The sequence below is a fragment of the Pterocles gutturalis genome, unplaced genomic scaffold (assembly GCF_000699245.1).
Source record: "Pterocles gutturalis isolate BGI_N339 unplaced genomic scaffold, ASM69924v1 scaffold36566, whole genome shotgun sequence".
Lineage (NCBI taxonomy): Eukaryota > Metazoa > Chordata > Aves > Pterocliformes > Pteroclidae > Pterocles > Pterocles gutturalis.
Genome location: NW_010106763.1, coordinates 30650 through 48666, shown reverse-complemented (window position 1 = coordinate 48666; position 18017 = coordinate 30650). Strand labels below are relative to the sequence as shown.

Sequence of the window (18017 nt, the reverse complement as noted above, 5' to 3'; positions counted from 1 at the left end):
CCGCCCGCCCAGCTCCGCGGTGGGAGGGAGCAGCGACTGCTGCGGCCTGTGGTTGGGGTGTTAACAGGCTCCAGTCCTGCAGAAACGCCTTGGGGGGGACAGGGGGAAAATATCAGGCGATCCTGGATTTTTCTGGAAGGTGGGAGGATGGGAGAGTGTCAGAAAGCTTAGGCTTCCTCTGTCCTTTAATTACTGCTCCAGTAACGAACAGTGGAGCTTGCTTGAACTCTTCCCCTCAAACTGCTCACTGATTTTATTTTTTTTTAAAAATCTTCGGTGTCCGTAGTGCTGCCCTCATGTCTCTCCCTCCCCTTTTGCTTCAGCAGCAGAAGTTGCCTGTTGAACTTGGTTTCTAGGAAATTAACTGGATCAGTTTGAACAAACATTTAGCTTTTTCTACATACAACTTCTAAGTGTATTTTTGTGTACTACAGGCAGTGAATGCAAGATAAAGGAAATAAAATGTCATACATTGCTTCTACTTAGGTGTAGCTGGATGTCCAGTCATTTGCAATAAATCAACCCTGTACGCGGTTTGGACTATAACACCACACCTTTACCTTCCCCAGCTCCTGCCCCGCTGCTACAGCCTGTTCTGATGGCAGGAGGGCTTGGGGGCATCCTGAGCACTGCAGGGGGGTTTAGTCCCTGAGTGAAGAACAGAACTTAACCACTGTTTGCACAGAAATCAGCAGGGCAAAGTGCTGATGTGTGGAGGCATGTGTTGCTCCCAGGGGGTTGCCTGCTCTTATTAAGAATTCGGAGGGACAGGAAGGGTGTGCTTGGCGCGGGGCAGAACCATCGCCTGGCTGCAGCCTTCAGAGCTGGGGCTGTTTCATGCAGGGCCCTTGCTTCTTGTTTGGAAACAGAAACACAAGTATCTGGGAATAACAGGTACAACAGCAAGAAAGGACATCCTCTCATTTGTGCTAAATATTAGATAATTAGCTATTAGTGTCAGTTGTCCAATATAAAAACTTTTCTATTGATAACAGTTTAAATCCTGTTGATACAGGGCAAAGGAAATAAAAATATAAACAATTGTTCAAATGTCTATAAAGATCATTTTGCTACTTTGAATTCTGAAATATCAGGGCCCTTGGCTTCTACAGCAGCTTAGCCAAATGCTCTATAAAGTATTTTACCATTATTATGTATGGGGCTATAGCTCAGTTTGGTATTTTTAAGCAGTGTAAAATTCTCTGTTGGTTTTGTTTTTTGTTTTGCCAGGTCTCAGCTCTAGTAGATGACAGCTCAAACAGATATTTGTCATCTTCCCCCTGAGAAAGAGGCTGGGGTCAAGAGGAGGTAGCTTTTTCTAGTCCCTTTCTTTGAGCTGCCAGGCATGCTGAAAGCAGGCGCCAGGATCCAGCTCCCTCTTGCGGGGAGCTGCACAGCAAGAACTTGGAAAGAAAGAGATGCGACAGTGGAGGGAGATGGATGTAGCTCCCCCAGGAAACACTCTGGTTCTGTACCATGGTTTTCTTTAGAGCTACTGTTGTGTTAATTCTCGACCTTGCTCTAGGTTTTAAACTCTTTAAACAGGAGGATAGCTTCATCTCTGTTCATTTATTGGCAAGTTCTGAACTGTCCCTGTTTGTGCATTAAGTATGGTTCTAACCCAGGGATAAAGGTAGGCCTAGTCTCTAGAGCTGGGCCTGTTGTGTCAAACTCTCCCGTTTCATGGCAAGAAAAAACCTGTCCTTTAGAAAAAGATAAAATGCAAGCAGTAGGTTACCTAAAGCCCAGATCACCCAAGGATTCACCTGCTGTAACTACTTAGCCCTCACCCTTAGCTATGCTGAGAAACATTACCTTGTCTTGCATTCTCCTACAAAAAAGTGCTTTACTTGATCATCTTATGGATCTGCTTCAGCTATCACAAGACAAGTGAACCACGTATGCTCACATGGAGAGGAGCTCCAGCTTATTTAAAAGCTGTGTCCTGTTTAAGTAAGAAGTGTACTGCTTTTGCTGATCCAGACTGGTATCTCAAAATAAAGCACCTTCTGTGGGGGTTTTTCATTCTGTTTGGTACAGCAGATGTCAAGATGCCCTCTGAAGAAAGCAAGTCCAATTTCATGCTGTATCTGACATTTTTCTAAGTGGGAAACTAAAATTTGTCTCTGATTGACAGCCAACAATTATCCTCCATTCTCCTTCATTAGCTCTGGTAAATTGTGTTCTGGGTTACCCTACTCAGCCCCCATGCTGTCACCCAGTCCTGTCAGTCCTTGCTTCCTCCCTGGGCCTGGTAGGTGCCCATCCTGTGACTCACGCTGAACTACCAGCTTAACTTTCCTGCTAAACTGTAGAGGGAAGACAACTCTGCTTACGGAATGAAAATAAAGAACAGCTTTCACGGCATCAAAAGTCTTCCTAGAATTTTAGACTAGGAGCCCAAATGAAGTAGTCAGTAGCTGTTTTAAATCCTGTGGAGCTGGCTTAGAGCACATAAAAGTATGGCTTCTTACAGCTGCAGCATCATAATTATATTTCTTCTTGCAGAATCTGTGTCATCACCTTGGCAGAAGCCCATCCTCTTCTTCAAAATGGAAAAACAATTACAAGCATTAATTACCAAATCAGTCCCAACTGTAGCAGACTCCAGAATAAGGTCTCTGGGAAGTCAAAAAGGGTATGGCTTTTTGACTTGGTTAGTTTTAATTTTCATCTCTCACAGTGCTTGAGACTTTATAGCCTTTCTAAGATAGAAACTTACCAAGTTGCCTTTGCATTTTATTTTTAAACAGCCCCTCCACAGTTCAAGAATTTAGATTTTCCTCAAGAGGTGCCTGGCTAACTGTCCCAATCAGGGTCTTACAGTGCTCCTACAACACCAGTGGTTTCCAGTGCTGCTTAAACTGAGGCTAACAGTCCCTTTTAGTAATTTTTTTCTTAGTATATACAGGGACTTAAACATGCTTTCAGACTACTGTTTTTGACAAACAGACCTGGATAGCAGATGGGCTAGTTGAGTGTGTTTCATGGTGGGCTTTCAAATACAAGTAGTTTAACCTGGTTATATTAAAGTCAGCTGTGCTGTTTTTCTGCTCTATTTGCCAATTTTAATCTGATTAAACTTAAAGAAAGTTAATTATGACTAAACTTGTAAGATCTTACAAACTCCTCATCTATTTGTGCACTTAAGTTGTCATATGCCCTTCTGTAGGGAAGCACAGCTATGTGACTCGCCATGACCTGTTACTATCACACTTCCTTGCATTGTTCTGAAGCTTACAAACTTGTGTTGCTGATGGTACTTTTAAAAGCCCTGTGTAATTACATGTGTGTATATATGTGTGTATTTTTTTCTCTCCCCCCCCCCAAATACAGGGAGCTCAATTTTTAACAGAACTTGCCCCTCTGTGCAGGATATCTTCATCAGATGGAGAGGAATACACTATTTATAGGTAAGGTTTTTCCATTTTTCTTCTTACCTTGACATACCATACACTTTTACTGAAACTTGACACTTTTGCAGTTGCATACGAGGACGACTGATAGAAGTGAATGAAAACATTCTTAGCAATCCAGCTATTCTGCAAGAAAAGGTAAGAAGCTTTTTGCTTTTTATTTTCTAACTTTTATTTCACTACTAACTTCAGTCTTGTTTAGCCATCAACTGAGGGATACATCGCAGTGGTTCTACCCAAATTTGAAGAAAGCAAGAGTATAACTCAAGGACTTCTGACACAGAAGGAATATGAGGAAGTTTTGCTGAAACGCCTTAATTCTTCTTCATTAAATTAATTATACAGCTATGAGCTGTGTTTGATACTAAATAAGGGTTTTTTTGTACACTGTAGCTTTCTGTATTGAAAGGCCTAGCGCCTGTTTTTTAGAAGTGGAACTTAAAACACTTGATTCATACAAGAATAAACTATTTCAAACAGTTTGTATATTAAATTTTGCTTTCTCTTTCTCTCTGAATTCTAGCACTACAAGTTTTTAAATAAGCACAGAGTGATATGTTGGAGAGTATTTATTTTCCACAGGCAGCTTTGCTTCGGCTCAGTGCAAGCATAATACGTACAGAAAAATCATCTGATTTAGCTATCACTTAATTTAGCTAAACTAATACAATATGGAGTTTTACAAAGGCGAATTGAAAATAAAAATGCAACAGAAGCCTGTGTACTAAGAGCAGATAAACTTGAAAATATGGTTTTCACACCAGGTTATATTTTCATGGCATCCTGAAGTCATATAATGCCCTTTGTACAGAAGTTTAACATAATCACTATCTATTCTCTTAAATTTTAAATGGTATAATGTAAAGTCTACATAATACTTCAGTGGTTCTACAGGCAATTTAAATTCTGCTCAGTAAGTTTTAACAAAAAAAGGAAGCAACAACTGCAATCTACAAATAAAGATGGTAAAAGAAAAAGGGATTGAGTCAAGAGTATTAATCACTTAGAAATACACTTTTGGAAATATGTGAACAAGATTAAAATTCAGTGGTGCAGCTACTGAAAGAGTTTTTCCTAGAACTACTTCATTGCAGGTATACCTCATAACTAAGATAACATTTCAGTGCTTTAGGCCACAGCCTTTCAGACTATATTCCAGATTCTGCTTTATCAAATACGTAGACTGAAATAGGCCAGAGATGAGTTTACAGACTTCAACAGTAGTGTTACATATAGCATATGCAGCACAAGGTTCTTTTATATAAAATGTCTATTAGCAGCATCTTTGGGTTGAAACATCCATTAAGACATTCATAAGCATTCATTACAAAACCAGAATCAATAGTAAGCACAGGAAAGGCATTCACATTATAAAAATACATAATGATTAGACTAGTTTGTGTTGTAATTGCTAAGTAATGGGACATCTATTAGATGTGACAAAGGCCAACAGTTTTAATTCAAATTAACCTGTTTTGACTTTCCACAAATGAAAGCAATATTGATAATTCAGCGAGTGTTATTTTCAAATGGAAGTGTTCCTGCATTTCTAAGCGCTAAAATTACTTGCTCTCTAAAAATGTCATGTTTGTTACATGATTTTCTAAAGATTTGACACCAAATGTCTCAGCTCTCCTTTCTGGAGTATGTGCATTTGTACCAGTTCGTATCCTGTCTTCTCTCCACGGTGGAGCAGGTTTAAGACAGCCGTTTCCCGCTTTATTCTGTATATTAAAAAAAGATTTCTTAAAAAACAAACAAAACACCCCCCAAACCAACCAAAAACCCTCCAAAAAAACAAGACACCCCCCAAACCAACCAAAAACCCTCCAAAAACCTTTAAAATACTGCAGATGAACCAAGCATTCACCTTTCTCAGTAATTTGGAGCACAGTGGAAGAAGTTGGCATAACAGAGTCATCACGTTCCTTGTTTTCAGAATGCATGCATCAACCTAAACAAGGCAATTGGAGTAGAGTAAGACCACTGATTACTTTTACTAGGGCATTGTTTAATGCATGAGATTATTATCTCTTTCAAGCTTGAATAGGTAATATTTTTCCTTCATAAATCCCTTCTAATCAAAAGGTTTTGCCTAGCTCTTTTAAATTTCTGTATATAGTACATGTAAGGCAACAACATCCCTTTTGTTAACCCAAGACTTCAGCTAGGAAGCAGAAGGGAAGGACATATCCCAAGAGAAGGAAATAATAATAATATAATATTAAATAGTAATATAAGTGCCTTTAAAAGGAGCTCTTACCACCTAAGTATGACTCATCACAATTTTTCATCGTTTTCCTTTTATGTCCTGTCAGCATGATTTAGAAAGCCATGCATCATGTAAGCCTTATCTTGATACGGGTTACACTGAAAGTTAGGTACATCTCAAGGCATTTGAGTTTATGCCTCAAGTCTAACATTTAGCACAGGTCACAAGTCTGGGCTCTCAAGAAACATTAATCTGATAGCATGTTATCACTATGCAGTGATAAATCACTCTATAAACAGACTGGAGTTCCCATTTAGTTTAGCTAGAGAGTGTGAAACAAACCAAGCAGTAGCCCTGAAGGGGTCAGTTAGGTTTTGAGTGGCTTGGATGGTCTAAACAGGTTCAGTCTCCACTGTAAAATAGAAACATCTTTTCCATAGCTCATTGGAAACAAACATCCAGGTGCACAGAAACGGTCTTGCTCACGTTTATCACATGGCTGCTCAGGGATACTCAAAATTCTTCAGAAAGCCTGACCTCTCTTCCCTGCTAATGTCTGCATATCTACTTGTCACAGTAACAATGCTGAAACTTTCATGGCAGCTGTATACGTATTTACTTATAACAAATATGGCTAATATCAATAAACCCTGGGCAGTCTAGGGTACAGTCTCTACCTCCTGAGAAGTAAGCATGTATTTCAGTGACAGAGTCTTTGGGGTTTGGAATTTGTTAATGATGCTTAACATAAATGTAACAACAGAATAACAATAATTATTACAGTGATGGAAGTAAAAATTACCTTCATTTAATATTTTTATGACTTTCTTAGTGAGGTGCATTTAATTACAGTTCATATTTCTCTGAATGAAATTCTAGCAGATTACAGTACAAATACTGTAGTCCACTAGATTGCAGTATTACTATATGCAGTATTACCCCATCTCATATTATTCAGCTGAAAATTCTCAGTTGCAGCATGATAAAATTCCAGTACCTCTCTTTATCTAGTAAGTGAGTTGAGGGAGATGTTGTCAGAAAAAAAAGTTCTCAGCAGTAAAAAGAAATATAAAGTAGTGGAAGCCTATGGACACCTTGCCACTTTTTTTTTTTTAGAGCAGTCCAGGAACATAATTGTCATGGGCAACATTTCTGTAAACTCTCACTAACAGTGAAATCCAAAATCCAAATTTCAATATTTTTAATAATAGGAAGGAAAAAAATCCTATTACTTATTTTACTGATTCTTAGACTCTAAAGTTGATACGCTAGGGGTAGGGAAACTGTTCCTTAAAACATTAATATCAATTATAGGTTTGTGGCCACTGGGCCACAAAACCTGGATATCCATGCTCCCTAAAGAAAACATTCGCATAAGCCTGTAGAGTAATACTATCCAAACTATCCACTGTCAGGATTCCACGTATGCTGGGTGCCAGTGCAATATATTGTGCCTGCTATCAAACTGTCAGCATGAATGAAGGGGTCAGGTCAGGCTAAACTTCACGGAAGCCCTTCTCTGGTAGTGGGGCACGGAAAAAAAAAAAAAAAAAAAGTTAAAAGGGCTAGAAAACAGTAGCACCTGTGCTGAAGAAATACCCCGCCTGAGACAAGATAGTGTGGTAAATGGCTTGGATTACAGTTATCAGTGAGGGATGTCCCAATAGACAAAACATTTCCAGCAAGAGGAACAGTTCTTACTGTTCTTCCTCTGTACTTTGCACATCAGCTTCACAAAACATGTTAAGTGCAAAACTGTACTTCAGGTTGAAGTAAATCCCTCTTCTACATGAGGAACAGCAATGATGACATTGCATAGCAGAAAAACGCTTGCACAACAGCATAAAGTTTTGTACTTATTAATTTTTATGGGCCTCTGTCAATCCAAGAAGTTCAGCTGTCATGAACTGTTTCATATTTTAACAGGAGCATAAATTAGTAAGTTATTAGATTTCAAAACAAGTTGTGTCTTACTTTCAGGCATATATATAATTTTTACCTTACCTTTGTAAATGTAGCACTTTTACCCTGAACAGAAGCTTTAGCTGTTATCTGGAGCTGCTTGCACATAGAGATCAGCTTTTCAGCCTCCAACAGAAGCAAAGGTTTGTCATCATCATGTACCTGAGGTGTGTTTCAGGAAGACAAAACCACTTTGTGTTAGAGACTCCAGTATTAAGTTAATGGAGAAGATAACACTACCAGCTTTTAAGTATTATCACTAGTGTCATAAGCTGAATGGCTGTTTTAGAGGTCGTACATCACCTGATCAGAAAAGGCATGAAGAGCTGAAGCAAGCTTTGTGCCCTCTGAAGCAAAAATCTGAAAGGGAGAGAAAGCATGTAACAAAATGAACCGCAATGAAAGACAAGGCTCTTCTTCCTTGTTGTTTTAATAAATGGTGTGCTATAAAGTAAAAAGGTAGAAGGAATATTTGTGATAGTTGTATATACATTTATAATTAATGTCAGCAGTTTGCAGTGACTTCTGAAATAACAAGCTACACTACAAACTGCCATTCTCCTAGGCAGGCAAAGTTCCAAGGCTTCCCCTTTACATATTAAAAAACCTGACTTCCAATTATTTTTTGCATTGTAGCAGCTCACAAAAGTTCTGGGGGTAGATGACACCTGCTGTTTGTTTATTGTCCTGACAAACATAACCTGTCTCCCATTAAACACAGGCATGTATTTTGGAAATACCACACCACATTCCTTCATTTGGCCTCTTGGCTTTTGTTTGTTTGTATTATTCAAATTTTTACATCTTCTTTCTTTCCTATGAAAATACTGCTGCTCCAACTAGGAGGGAACATCTGTTGACACTATCAGGGACCAAGCTAAGGGACACAACAAATACTACTAATGCACTGTAGTCCACTGTATTTTCCATACTGCCAGTTCTCCGTCCCTACTCCTAACTGGAATGTGTCAGTTTAATGAAGACTATCTTAAACTACTACTAGAACCCTGAAATGTTAGCTTTCACAAAGTCCGTACCAGAGTTAGGCTGCTTAAAAACTACAGTTGACAGTCAATTCATGGTACACTGTACCTATGTGTAAGGAATCAGAGAGTTAAGTTCCAATTTGTTCTTCACTCAGAGTTCCTAACTCCTATTTTGTTAAAAATGTATTACCTCTGCTTGATGAAATAGATCTTGAGTAGTTTTCAGAAGTCCTTCTCCTCTGTGGGAAATAATGAAAACAGAATATATGCCATGTATAGACTACAGATTATTTTGCCTGCTGCTTGCACAATTTGTAGTATCTCTCTCTCACCTATTCACACCACTGAACTGTAAACTATCACTCCTTTAGAAGATAATATGCACAACAACAACTTACTACAGGAACTGCATTTCAAAACATGATATAAACACCTCAGTGGCTAGAACACTACTGGGAAATTAGCAATGATTCAGTTCTCATCAGCTGAACAAGGACAGAAATCCACATCTCTGGCTTACTGAGTATCATTGGACTACTAGGTAAGAAAAATTGCAACTCTTATAAAAAAAACCCCTAAATTCTCCAAAGAAAGCTGACCTTGCATGGGCAAGTTTTGGAAGAACGCCTTTCAGCACAACAAGGATCAGTAATTCTGATCTACAGTTATATACCTGTGCTTTAATTAGCTTAGTTTTGAAAGTATGAACATGCTTCTTAAAATGTTTTCTGTACCCAAGACATATTTAAATAACTATTCTGCAACAAAACACACATTTAGCACTTAAAAAAAAAAAACCCTAATTTTATTACTAAACAGCTTAGAAATTTACAAGGATTTATAAAGCGTAAGGACAGAAATTAAAGCTCCCCTTCTGAACATGTCCAAATTATTATACTCTGAAAATGAAATTGTCTTATTTCTTATAAACACTGTTAATGCTCTTCTTCCCACCAAAACATGCTGCAGACAGGGTAATTACCTGGTAAATAAATACATGGAGTAGGCCATACTTGACATGCCTTGTCCATGTTGTACGATCTCATTCTCCTGATCCTCCCATTTCTCTGTCTCAGAATCCACATTGGATGTGAGCAGATGCAATTCTAATCCAAGTTTTGCAATTTTCATCTGTTCCTGTAAATGGTAAACATATTTATGGCACTTGAAAATATACTTTTCGGACAAGTGAAAAAAAATTAAAAGTTTTTCTATTAAAATGATGGAGTCTTACCTCAGTATCTAGTTTGACTGGCTTTAATGCTTTCAGACTTGCATTATGCTTCTGTTTCAAACAAAAAAAATTTTTTTTTTTAAATAAAAGGGATTAGTAACAATTTTATTAACAAATCCTAAGAGGTGGCTATATACTCAGAGGTAGACTTTGCAGGAGAGTTCCAGTGGCTCTAAAAAACTTCAGTAGAAGGTGAGAACCTGTTCTGATCTGGATGTCCTCCTGAAATGGCGTGTGCAAACAGGGTCTGTGCCTATGGACACCCCAAAGTTTCAAGGAAAAGACCTCTTCCACAGTTCTCAGGCTCCTCTTCCTCATGCAGTACCATCTCTCCCCCTTACCCTCTAAATCCTCGGTAATACTTAGGACTAAATAAACAGTCTTAATCAAGTACTACTGCACTGATTTCTTCCAACAAAGATGATGCTAATGTAACAGAGACTTGGAAGTCTATTTAGCTAGAAGCAAGCTGATCTAGGGTACAATCCACGTAAATGCTAGGGTGACAACGCAGCTGATTATTCTGTGTCACTTTGCTGAAGTAGCTGGAAACAAATATTGAGACTCTGATCTTTTTATGAGTTTCCTACTTTAATTTATTTAAGTAATGAGCTATTCGAAATATCAGTCTGGCTGCAAGGAGAATATTGGCTCAGATTAAACAATAATCAGTGGTACTGATGAGCTGAATACCTGATAAGGCACAGTTTGCCAACTGCGTAACACATACACACAGTAACACATGATCTGTTGCAGATCAATTTGCATGTAGAGATTAGCAGTTCCTAGCTTTAACCTCATGTGCTGGTGCTGTCACTGTGCAAAGACAGCAAAAACTAACAAACATGGGAGCCACAGTCCACATTCAGAAACTGCACTAGAGAGCAGGGGAATGGAAAGTACAATGTTGGTTTCACAACTTGGAGAGGTGTGAGCCAGTATAGGAGGTTGGATGATACCAGTGCAGGACTCTTTAACCTCATGTGCTGGTGCTGTCACTGTGCAAAGACAGCAAAAACTAACAAACATGGGAGCCACAGTCCACATTCAGAAACTGCACTAGAGAGCAGAGGAATGGGAAAGTACAATGTTGGTTTCACAATTTGGAGAGGTGTGAGCCAGTGGAGGAGGTTGGATTATACCACTGCAGGACTAAGATCCTTGTCTGAGAATCTGGAAAGAGCTGCTATTCATTGGTGGGGGTACTTGGGCAAATTAAGCTCAGTAATGCCTTCAGGGAAAAAAAAAATAAAGCACTATTCATTGTGAACAGCATCAGAAATAAGCTCCAGGTGCAGTCTCCATCTCTCACTTCAAGAGTCTGAGCAAAAATAAAGTACTACTATTGAAGTTTCTCCTGTAATTTGCTGCTCAGTTTAGCTTTCATGCCACTTCTCTTTTCCCATCCCAAAATGAATGTCCATCCTAGTGTTCATTCACACTATTTGAATAGGAGAATTGGTAAAAATCAGATAAACAGTACTCTGCTTTTAAAACATGATTTGACATTTAATACTAGAGAGAAGAATACACCTGTGCATTAAGGACATGTATGAATCATCACTACTGCTCTGTCCTCAACTACAGCATGGTCTAGGACGCCAATCATTACCAGCAAACAGCACAGTTGCAATTAAACAGATGTAACAAAATATTTAACTGAATTAGATTGACAGGAACAGTGTGACGTCTGAGCAAGGAAAGCATGGGCAGACCTTTCTGATGGCAGGAGGGAGAGAAGAGGCAGTACAGGGAGTCACAGCACTGAGAGGCAGTTCCAAAGGTTAGTGCATCAGTTAGGCAAAAAATTACTCTGGGAAGAAACTCTGTCTTATGGACGTATTCTACATTTCCTGTATACCTCCAAACTATTATTTGTAACTCCCTGAAATCTATGCATCTTGCAAAATTCAAAAGAAGGTAGCAACATTTCAAACAACAACAAAGCAGAACTGTTTAAATTCTGGAAACAAAGTTTTTATTGAAAGTATTTTTAAAAGGCATATGAGTCAATAAGTGGGAATCTGACTTCAAACATCTGTTCAAATTTTAGCTGAAGTCCAGAAGCTACGTAGCTTAGTCAAACTGGTGAGGGACAAAAACCTTATCAAAAGTCACTGAACCAATCTATTTTCCAGCCTCAGTATTTAGTTCTGTAATGGTGAAATTCACCCATGCTCACCCAGCCTAACATTATATTCTATTTAAATCTGCAGGTTGGATTTATAATGTATGATCTTTTCCCTTTTCATTAAGGGTCAGAAGTAATACATTGCGTTTGAAGTCACAGAACTGCACAATAGGAGACATGGAGACAGGTGATCATTTCACACCCAAATCCCTCAACATTATAGGTTAAGGAAAGAAAGCAAGGAGAGAGATAAACAAGCTACGTAGGGCTTACTGTACCTTCTGAGACATTCTTCTCCTTCCTCCTACCCGTGAAGAGATTCAGTATGTAGCAAGTGAATCAAATGACCAATTGTAGGATACTAACAAGGTTTAGGAGGTTTCCTACCATACATTTTTTTATTATATAGTGTGACAGTTGAGTATATGGTAAAAAGTGTCGTATTAATGAACAGGAATTAAAGCTCACATACAATCAAAGTGATTAAAACATATTATGTAACTAGCTACCCTAGTTTTCAGTATGTTTGCTATTCATTTAACAAATTGACAAAGTTTGATATTTTACTGTCAGCCATCCAATCAGGATGCATGTTACCAAGATATTGATTGCTATGTCCTCATGAAGGTGTAACATGGAAAGAAGCCAATTAGTTAACAAGCAGATGTAGTGCAAATACAACAATCCCAAAAGCAACTTACCCCTGGTCTGGGTAGCGATAGGTAGACACGCTTCTCTCCTATGAAGAACACACACATTTACACCAAAATTTGTATGCACATTTTAATCAATGGGATCACATGCCTCCCTAAGTCACTGTACTATAAAAGCAAATTACTTACCTGTAATTCCTCCTCTTAGGAATATTGCAAAGGATTGCCTCCCTGTCTTGTGCTTCCAGAGAGAGACAAGACCAGACCTCTGTACTGTTTATATTTTAGCTCTCAGCAGCTAAGAAAATTCCTCTGAACAGTCTCCCTCAGTAAGATTTCTAGTCCCCTGCATGTAATCCACAATAAAGAAACTCCTCCAGTGACTGACCAGCTATCACTACATGCACTCATTCTGTTGCAGAGCACAGAACATACAACGGTAGATCCGCATAAGGCTTTTCTTGGCAGGAATTGGATGGCATAAAATTTAAAGTAGGCAATGCCACTAGTGAGAAATACCTAGGCAGCTTTTTCTAAGTAATGCCAGTAAAATCCTCATGTTATACTATAATATGTGTCCCATGTAAGCTGTACTTTATAAATAAAAAAGTTCTATAGCATTTTACACAGTTATTGAACTATTTCTTCTATCTTCAGGAGCCTCAGCTACTCCAAGTATAAGCAAAACAAATGGAGAAAAAAAAAATTTAGGTGTTACCTAAAAGTGGGTAAGAAGAGTTTATCAGCAAGAGGAAACGGTGTCTGGGCTAACAGCCTAGATTAGAGCTGCAGTTACCAGAAGACTTAATTAACTATTAAGACTTAAAATTATTACAGTACATTCAAGAGAGGAGAGTCCACTAAAGAAAATTAAAATAAAATAAACAAAAAACTTGACAGGTAGTGAAAAATAGATTTTATCTGAAGAAACAAAGGACTTATATCTACCATAATGTATATCAGTACTAGGTTTGCATAGACATGATGCATCTGGACAAAGGACAAGCAACAAACCCCTCCTACAATTGCTCTTTCCTCCTCATGTAACAGTTCCAGAGAAATTTCATAGTAAGTCCTCAGAAGACAGTTCTCCTGTGCATTCACGATTTTTTGAAAATAGGCTCTTTATCTCCTGACACCACAGAAAGATCATGAGCTCCCTGTCTAAGCAACTGTCTGCTAAGAAACAAATTTAATTAAGTTGACAAGTGTCCCTCAGCCCTCTTGAGAAGTATGAAAAATGGAATTCTTCATTTCTAAGATCACCTCTTCCTTCCCCTACACAGTTTTGTGAAAGACGAAATGAGCTACCAGGGCACAAGCTGCCTAACTATTTTTTTCAGAATGCTGAGGTATTCAGATGTTAATTGCCCAAACATGCATCCAAGCAAGAATTCCCACTAAAGACTGATATAAACTGTGAGAATTCCTATGTATCAAAACATCAGCTAAAGGGCATGTAAGAAAGCATGTAAGATGCGCCAAGAACAAAAGTTGACATATAAGTTTAAAATGCTGTAGTATAGAAGACCCCCTTAGTGCTATGTAAAAACAAACCTGTCGTACCATGTTTGACATAACAGAATAAAAATGCATACTGAGAGGACATACTACTTGCACAGACAAGATGGGTATTCAGAATTATGGAAACCAAATGGAAACAGGTGGTAAGCAGAAATAAAAAAAACTGGTTTTGCTCTTCAAGCTTTTCCCCTTATTTGCCTTTGCAAGATTTAGTTGCTCACCATATTCAGAAAGAGGGAGGATCTCACTATTTATTTCTTGGAGCATTTACAAAACAAAAACACCAAACCAAAACAAACAAAAAACAAACCAACAAAAAACACCCCAACCAAGCTACCCCAAAACCCAAACAAAGAAACAAACAAACAAGCAAAAAAGAAACCCCAGAAAACACACAAAAACCCCACCTCACTCGAACAGATGCCAGACCTTTCAAAAGCGCTGATCAACTCAGGTCAGAGATTATCCTAGTTCATCAGAAAATACTTAATTACATCAGTATAATCACAGAATTTATGTTTGATTCTACTAACAGAATACACAAATATATTTTTTCTAATTCCCTTAGTTTGTAAGTCAGATCTTTGCTATAATGGCAAAAGACTTTTTGCCATATTACGGTCTTCCTTTTACTTATTACAGTCTGCCTTTGTTTATCCTAATGTTGTTTTATCTTAACATTTTTTTACTTTGTTTTTAATTTAAAATTACTTTTTATTATTGCATCCTCTTTGTCTTCCAGTTTTCTGCTTTCTAGTAGTTCCAGACATGTTTTTCACTCCAAAATGTCTCTATTTCAACTTCTAAATCCTGTTTTGATCTTATTTCTTATCTGAAAGTAGGATGGCTGCATCCCTGCTTCACTCTTCTTTCTAGAACTCTAATTTCCGAATTCTGAAATTCTGATCTGTATCCCCTGTTCATCAACTACAGCTCTCCCAAATCCTCATGGTCATTTAACTCCTCTCAAATCAAGCAGGCAAAACAGAAGAGGAGAGCAGAAAGGAAGTTATCTTCATATATCATTCTCTCACTTCTGACAAGGGAGCAATCCGGGGATTATTCACATTCTTCCCCCACATACTGAAACCAAAAAGTTAGAAGTAAAAAAAGATTGACTGATCCCCGACAGACTGGATCAATGGAAGGTACTTTCATCAGGTGATTAATTGCGAAGTGCAAGAGCCACAAAGTTAAGTATTTTATTTTAACTTGTAATTCTCAGCTCTGTGCACAGTCAGTGGAGAACAGATGGATCCCCCCACCAGCTGAACCAGATCTCCCAGCTCCTCTAGAGGAGTCCAGTGCTCTCTTCACCTCAGACCAGTCACATGTTTCAAACGCCAACATGCTGCAGAATGGGCCTCCTCACCACCAGATTAAACAGTGTTTTAGGATTAAGCAAAAGAAGTCCAACTCTACCTCACTGTAAAGTTCTGCATAGCATAGACAATTTCAAAACATATGTGAGGGTTACTGGGCTGTGGTGTGCTCACCAACCTCCCCTGCCCCCAAGCATGTGTGCACCCCCTCCCCAAGACAAGTCCATTTCAATTTGTACATGATCCATGGGAGTTTTGAACCTCAGTATGAGAAATGCCCAATTTGCTGATATGAAAGAAACGGATGAGTTATGCAATTGCTCATAAAAAATAATAGTAAGAGTATAAACAATGTGAATCTCATGTAATCAGAAAAATGCTTATTTTATTAGATGTGTCCAGCACATTTAGTCACCATTCAATTTTTACCTCTTAAGCTGTATTCTGAACTCTAACAGAGCCAAACATTTAAATTGCTAGTACAAAAATACAAGTTTTTAAACTGAGGAGAAAAAAAATATATATACCTTCTTACTATAATTCTATCTTTTGTTACACACAATCACAATTCTACTAGGAATAAAGCACTTGTTACATTTTAGTCTGTAAAATAAAGATACTTTTACCAACCTCAACATTAAGACAAGTATTATGAGTTATGAAAAGAATAAAAACTTATAAAATATTGTGAAACGTCATTGTGTTTGGAGGTAAAAGTTTTGTGAATGCCACTCTTATGCTCTCTTAGCAAACAAATATTTTAGTACAATTTATTTATTGGGACATCAGTCATGTTTTCTAGGAGAAAAAAAAAGTGGCAAGGTAACTTTAGTGTAATTTCTGGATGCAAAAAGGTGGGGATATTTGGGTGTGGGCATTTTGACAAGAGTCACTCTGAAGTCCAACAAGAGAAAACAAGCAAACAAAAAAAGACCAGCCCACAATACAGAGGAAAACTTTGTAGAAGAGGGGTGGATACAGGAGACCAAATTATTTCTAAGGAGATAACTGACAGTTAATATGAAACAATCAAGATTTAGAGAGCAGTCCCTTACTAGGCTGGGCCACAGGCCAAAGAAAATTAAGACAATTTCTGAAGCATTGTTTTGGCAGTACAAAACCTAACGCACCCAGGGCAACATAAAGAATACAATCTGTGCTTATTGTCTTACCAATGGTTGTATCAGAACACCATGCTGAAGGAAAGCCTGAGGAAATGAGAGACACTAACAAGAACAGACTCATTTGACTATGCCAAACAGAAGTTGGTCTCCACTGCACCTAGGCCCTCACATGCTATAGCCTCTAACATGCTCAGTAACACCTACCCATCCTCTTCTCTCTCCTTCAAGCCTTGTGAAATGATGCTTTAAGAAAATTAGAAAGTACCACTGGTGGAAAATGTGTGTTACCTGCTGTCAACAACCACAAGAGGAGAGAGTTACTAACTAAAGGAGAGGCTGGAATCTGCTGCAACACTTCAAGAACTATTTGTTTGGAGAGCCAAATATATGCTTTGCTGTGGTTGCATGATTCTCATCCTATTATTTTTAAGTACATTAATACATACAGTAGCGTATATATATTATGGCATTTAAAAATGATGTGTGCATGTGCGTGCACACATATGCACACATATATAAAAAAAATATAGAAAACCCTGCTAGACCATTACATGAATATGAAAAAAAAATCAGATAACTGCATAATCAGTCCTGAAAAATTCAAATTTATTGTAACATTAATATTAGAGTAATACAATATTTTTAATAGCATTATATGAAATTTTATTCTATGTTTAAAGAAACTAAGCATGTTTTTGGCTCCCAAAACAAACAAAAAACCCACTGAAAGTTAAAAGGCCCATAAACAGGATCTCTGATCACATCTTTATATGTCATTCCAGACCAAGGTGGAAGAACAAGCAGGATAAGAATCACTTATTTCTCAAACACCTTAAATTCCCAATAATGTGCACTACACACAACTATTGTAAACCCACTCAGAATTTCAATATGGTTTTCCTTTTACAAGTCTTCAGGCTCAGACACATATTCATCTATCAACCAGAAGCAAGCAGTTGATACTACTGCCCTGTGACTGTCCTCAAAGTTGTCAGAAAAGAGCTGCTTACACAAAAACCTGATCAAGTACAGAAAGTAAAACTGCCAAAATAAACTCTAAAAATTAAAAAGTCTCATGTTAATATCACGATGAAGTATTGTATCATTGATAAAATGTTGTCTAACCTGAATAAGGTTTTTTTTAAAATCTAAGATACAGAAAAAGTCCCTGTATTTAACTAAACCTAAACTTTTAAACCTGAGTAATTTTCTTAATAATGTAAGACATTCAGTATTGTTCTATATTACATTCTATCTGTATGCAATTACACCTTAAAGACTAAAACTAACATGTAGCTGCAAGAAGTACAACAGGCTACACTAAAGACATCATCTGAAAATAAAAAAAAAGTTAGACAGAAATGAAAAACAAAATGGCTTCCATTTTTAAGGTAAATTGCCCTATGTGAAAAGAAAACAAATTCTTTTTCTGAAGATTCCAATGTTTTCTTCT

At 37.8% G+C, this 18017-nt stretch overlaps 2 protein-coding genes across 2 annotated transcripts in view; one reads left to right on the top strand and one right to left on the bottom strand.

Annotated features, from left to right (window-relative positions):
- Positions 1–2508: 2508 nt before the first annotated feature.
- FAM206A (family with sequence similarity 206, member A) lies at positions 2509–3753 on the top strand (the record flags this gene model as incomplete). The annotated part of the gene is made up of 4 exons (XM_010087889.1): positions 2509–2638; positions 3337–3413; positions 3485–3554; positions 3619–3753. Coding segments are annotated over 4 exons (412 nt in total), but the record flags the coding sequence as incomplete, so codon positions are not given.
- A 1140-nt stretch (positions 3754–4893) lies between these two features.
- The window catches only part of CTNNAL1 (catenin (cadherin-associated protein), alpha-like 1), a gene marked incomplete at its 5' end in the record, with an annotated part of 39053 nt that continues 25929 nt past the window's right edge, over positions 4894–18017 (bottom strand). The window contains 8 exons of the mRNA XM_010087888.1: positions 4894–5140; positions 5287–5370; positions 7633–7752; positions 7894–7950; positions 8767–8815; positions 9559–9713; positions 9811–9861; positions 12643–12680. Of these exons, the coding sequence (XP_010086190.1) occupies positions 4979–5140; positions 5287–5370; positions 7633–7752; positions 7894–7950; positions 8767–8815; positions 9559–9713; positions 9811–9861; positions 12643–12680 (716 nt within the window). The remainder of the gene's footprint in view (positions 5141–5286; positions 5371–7632; positions 7753–7893; positions 7951–8766; positions 8816–9558; positions 9714–9810; positions 9862–12642; positions 12681–18017) is intronic.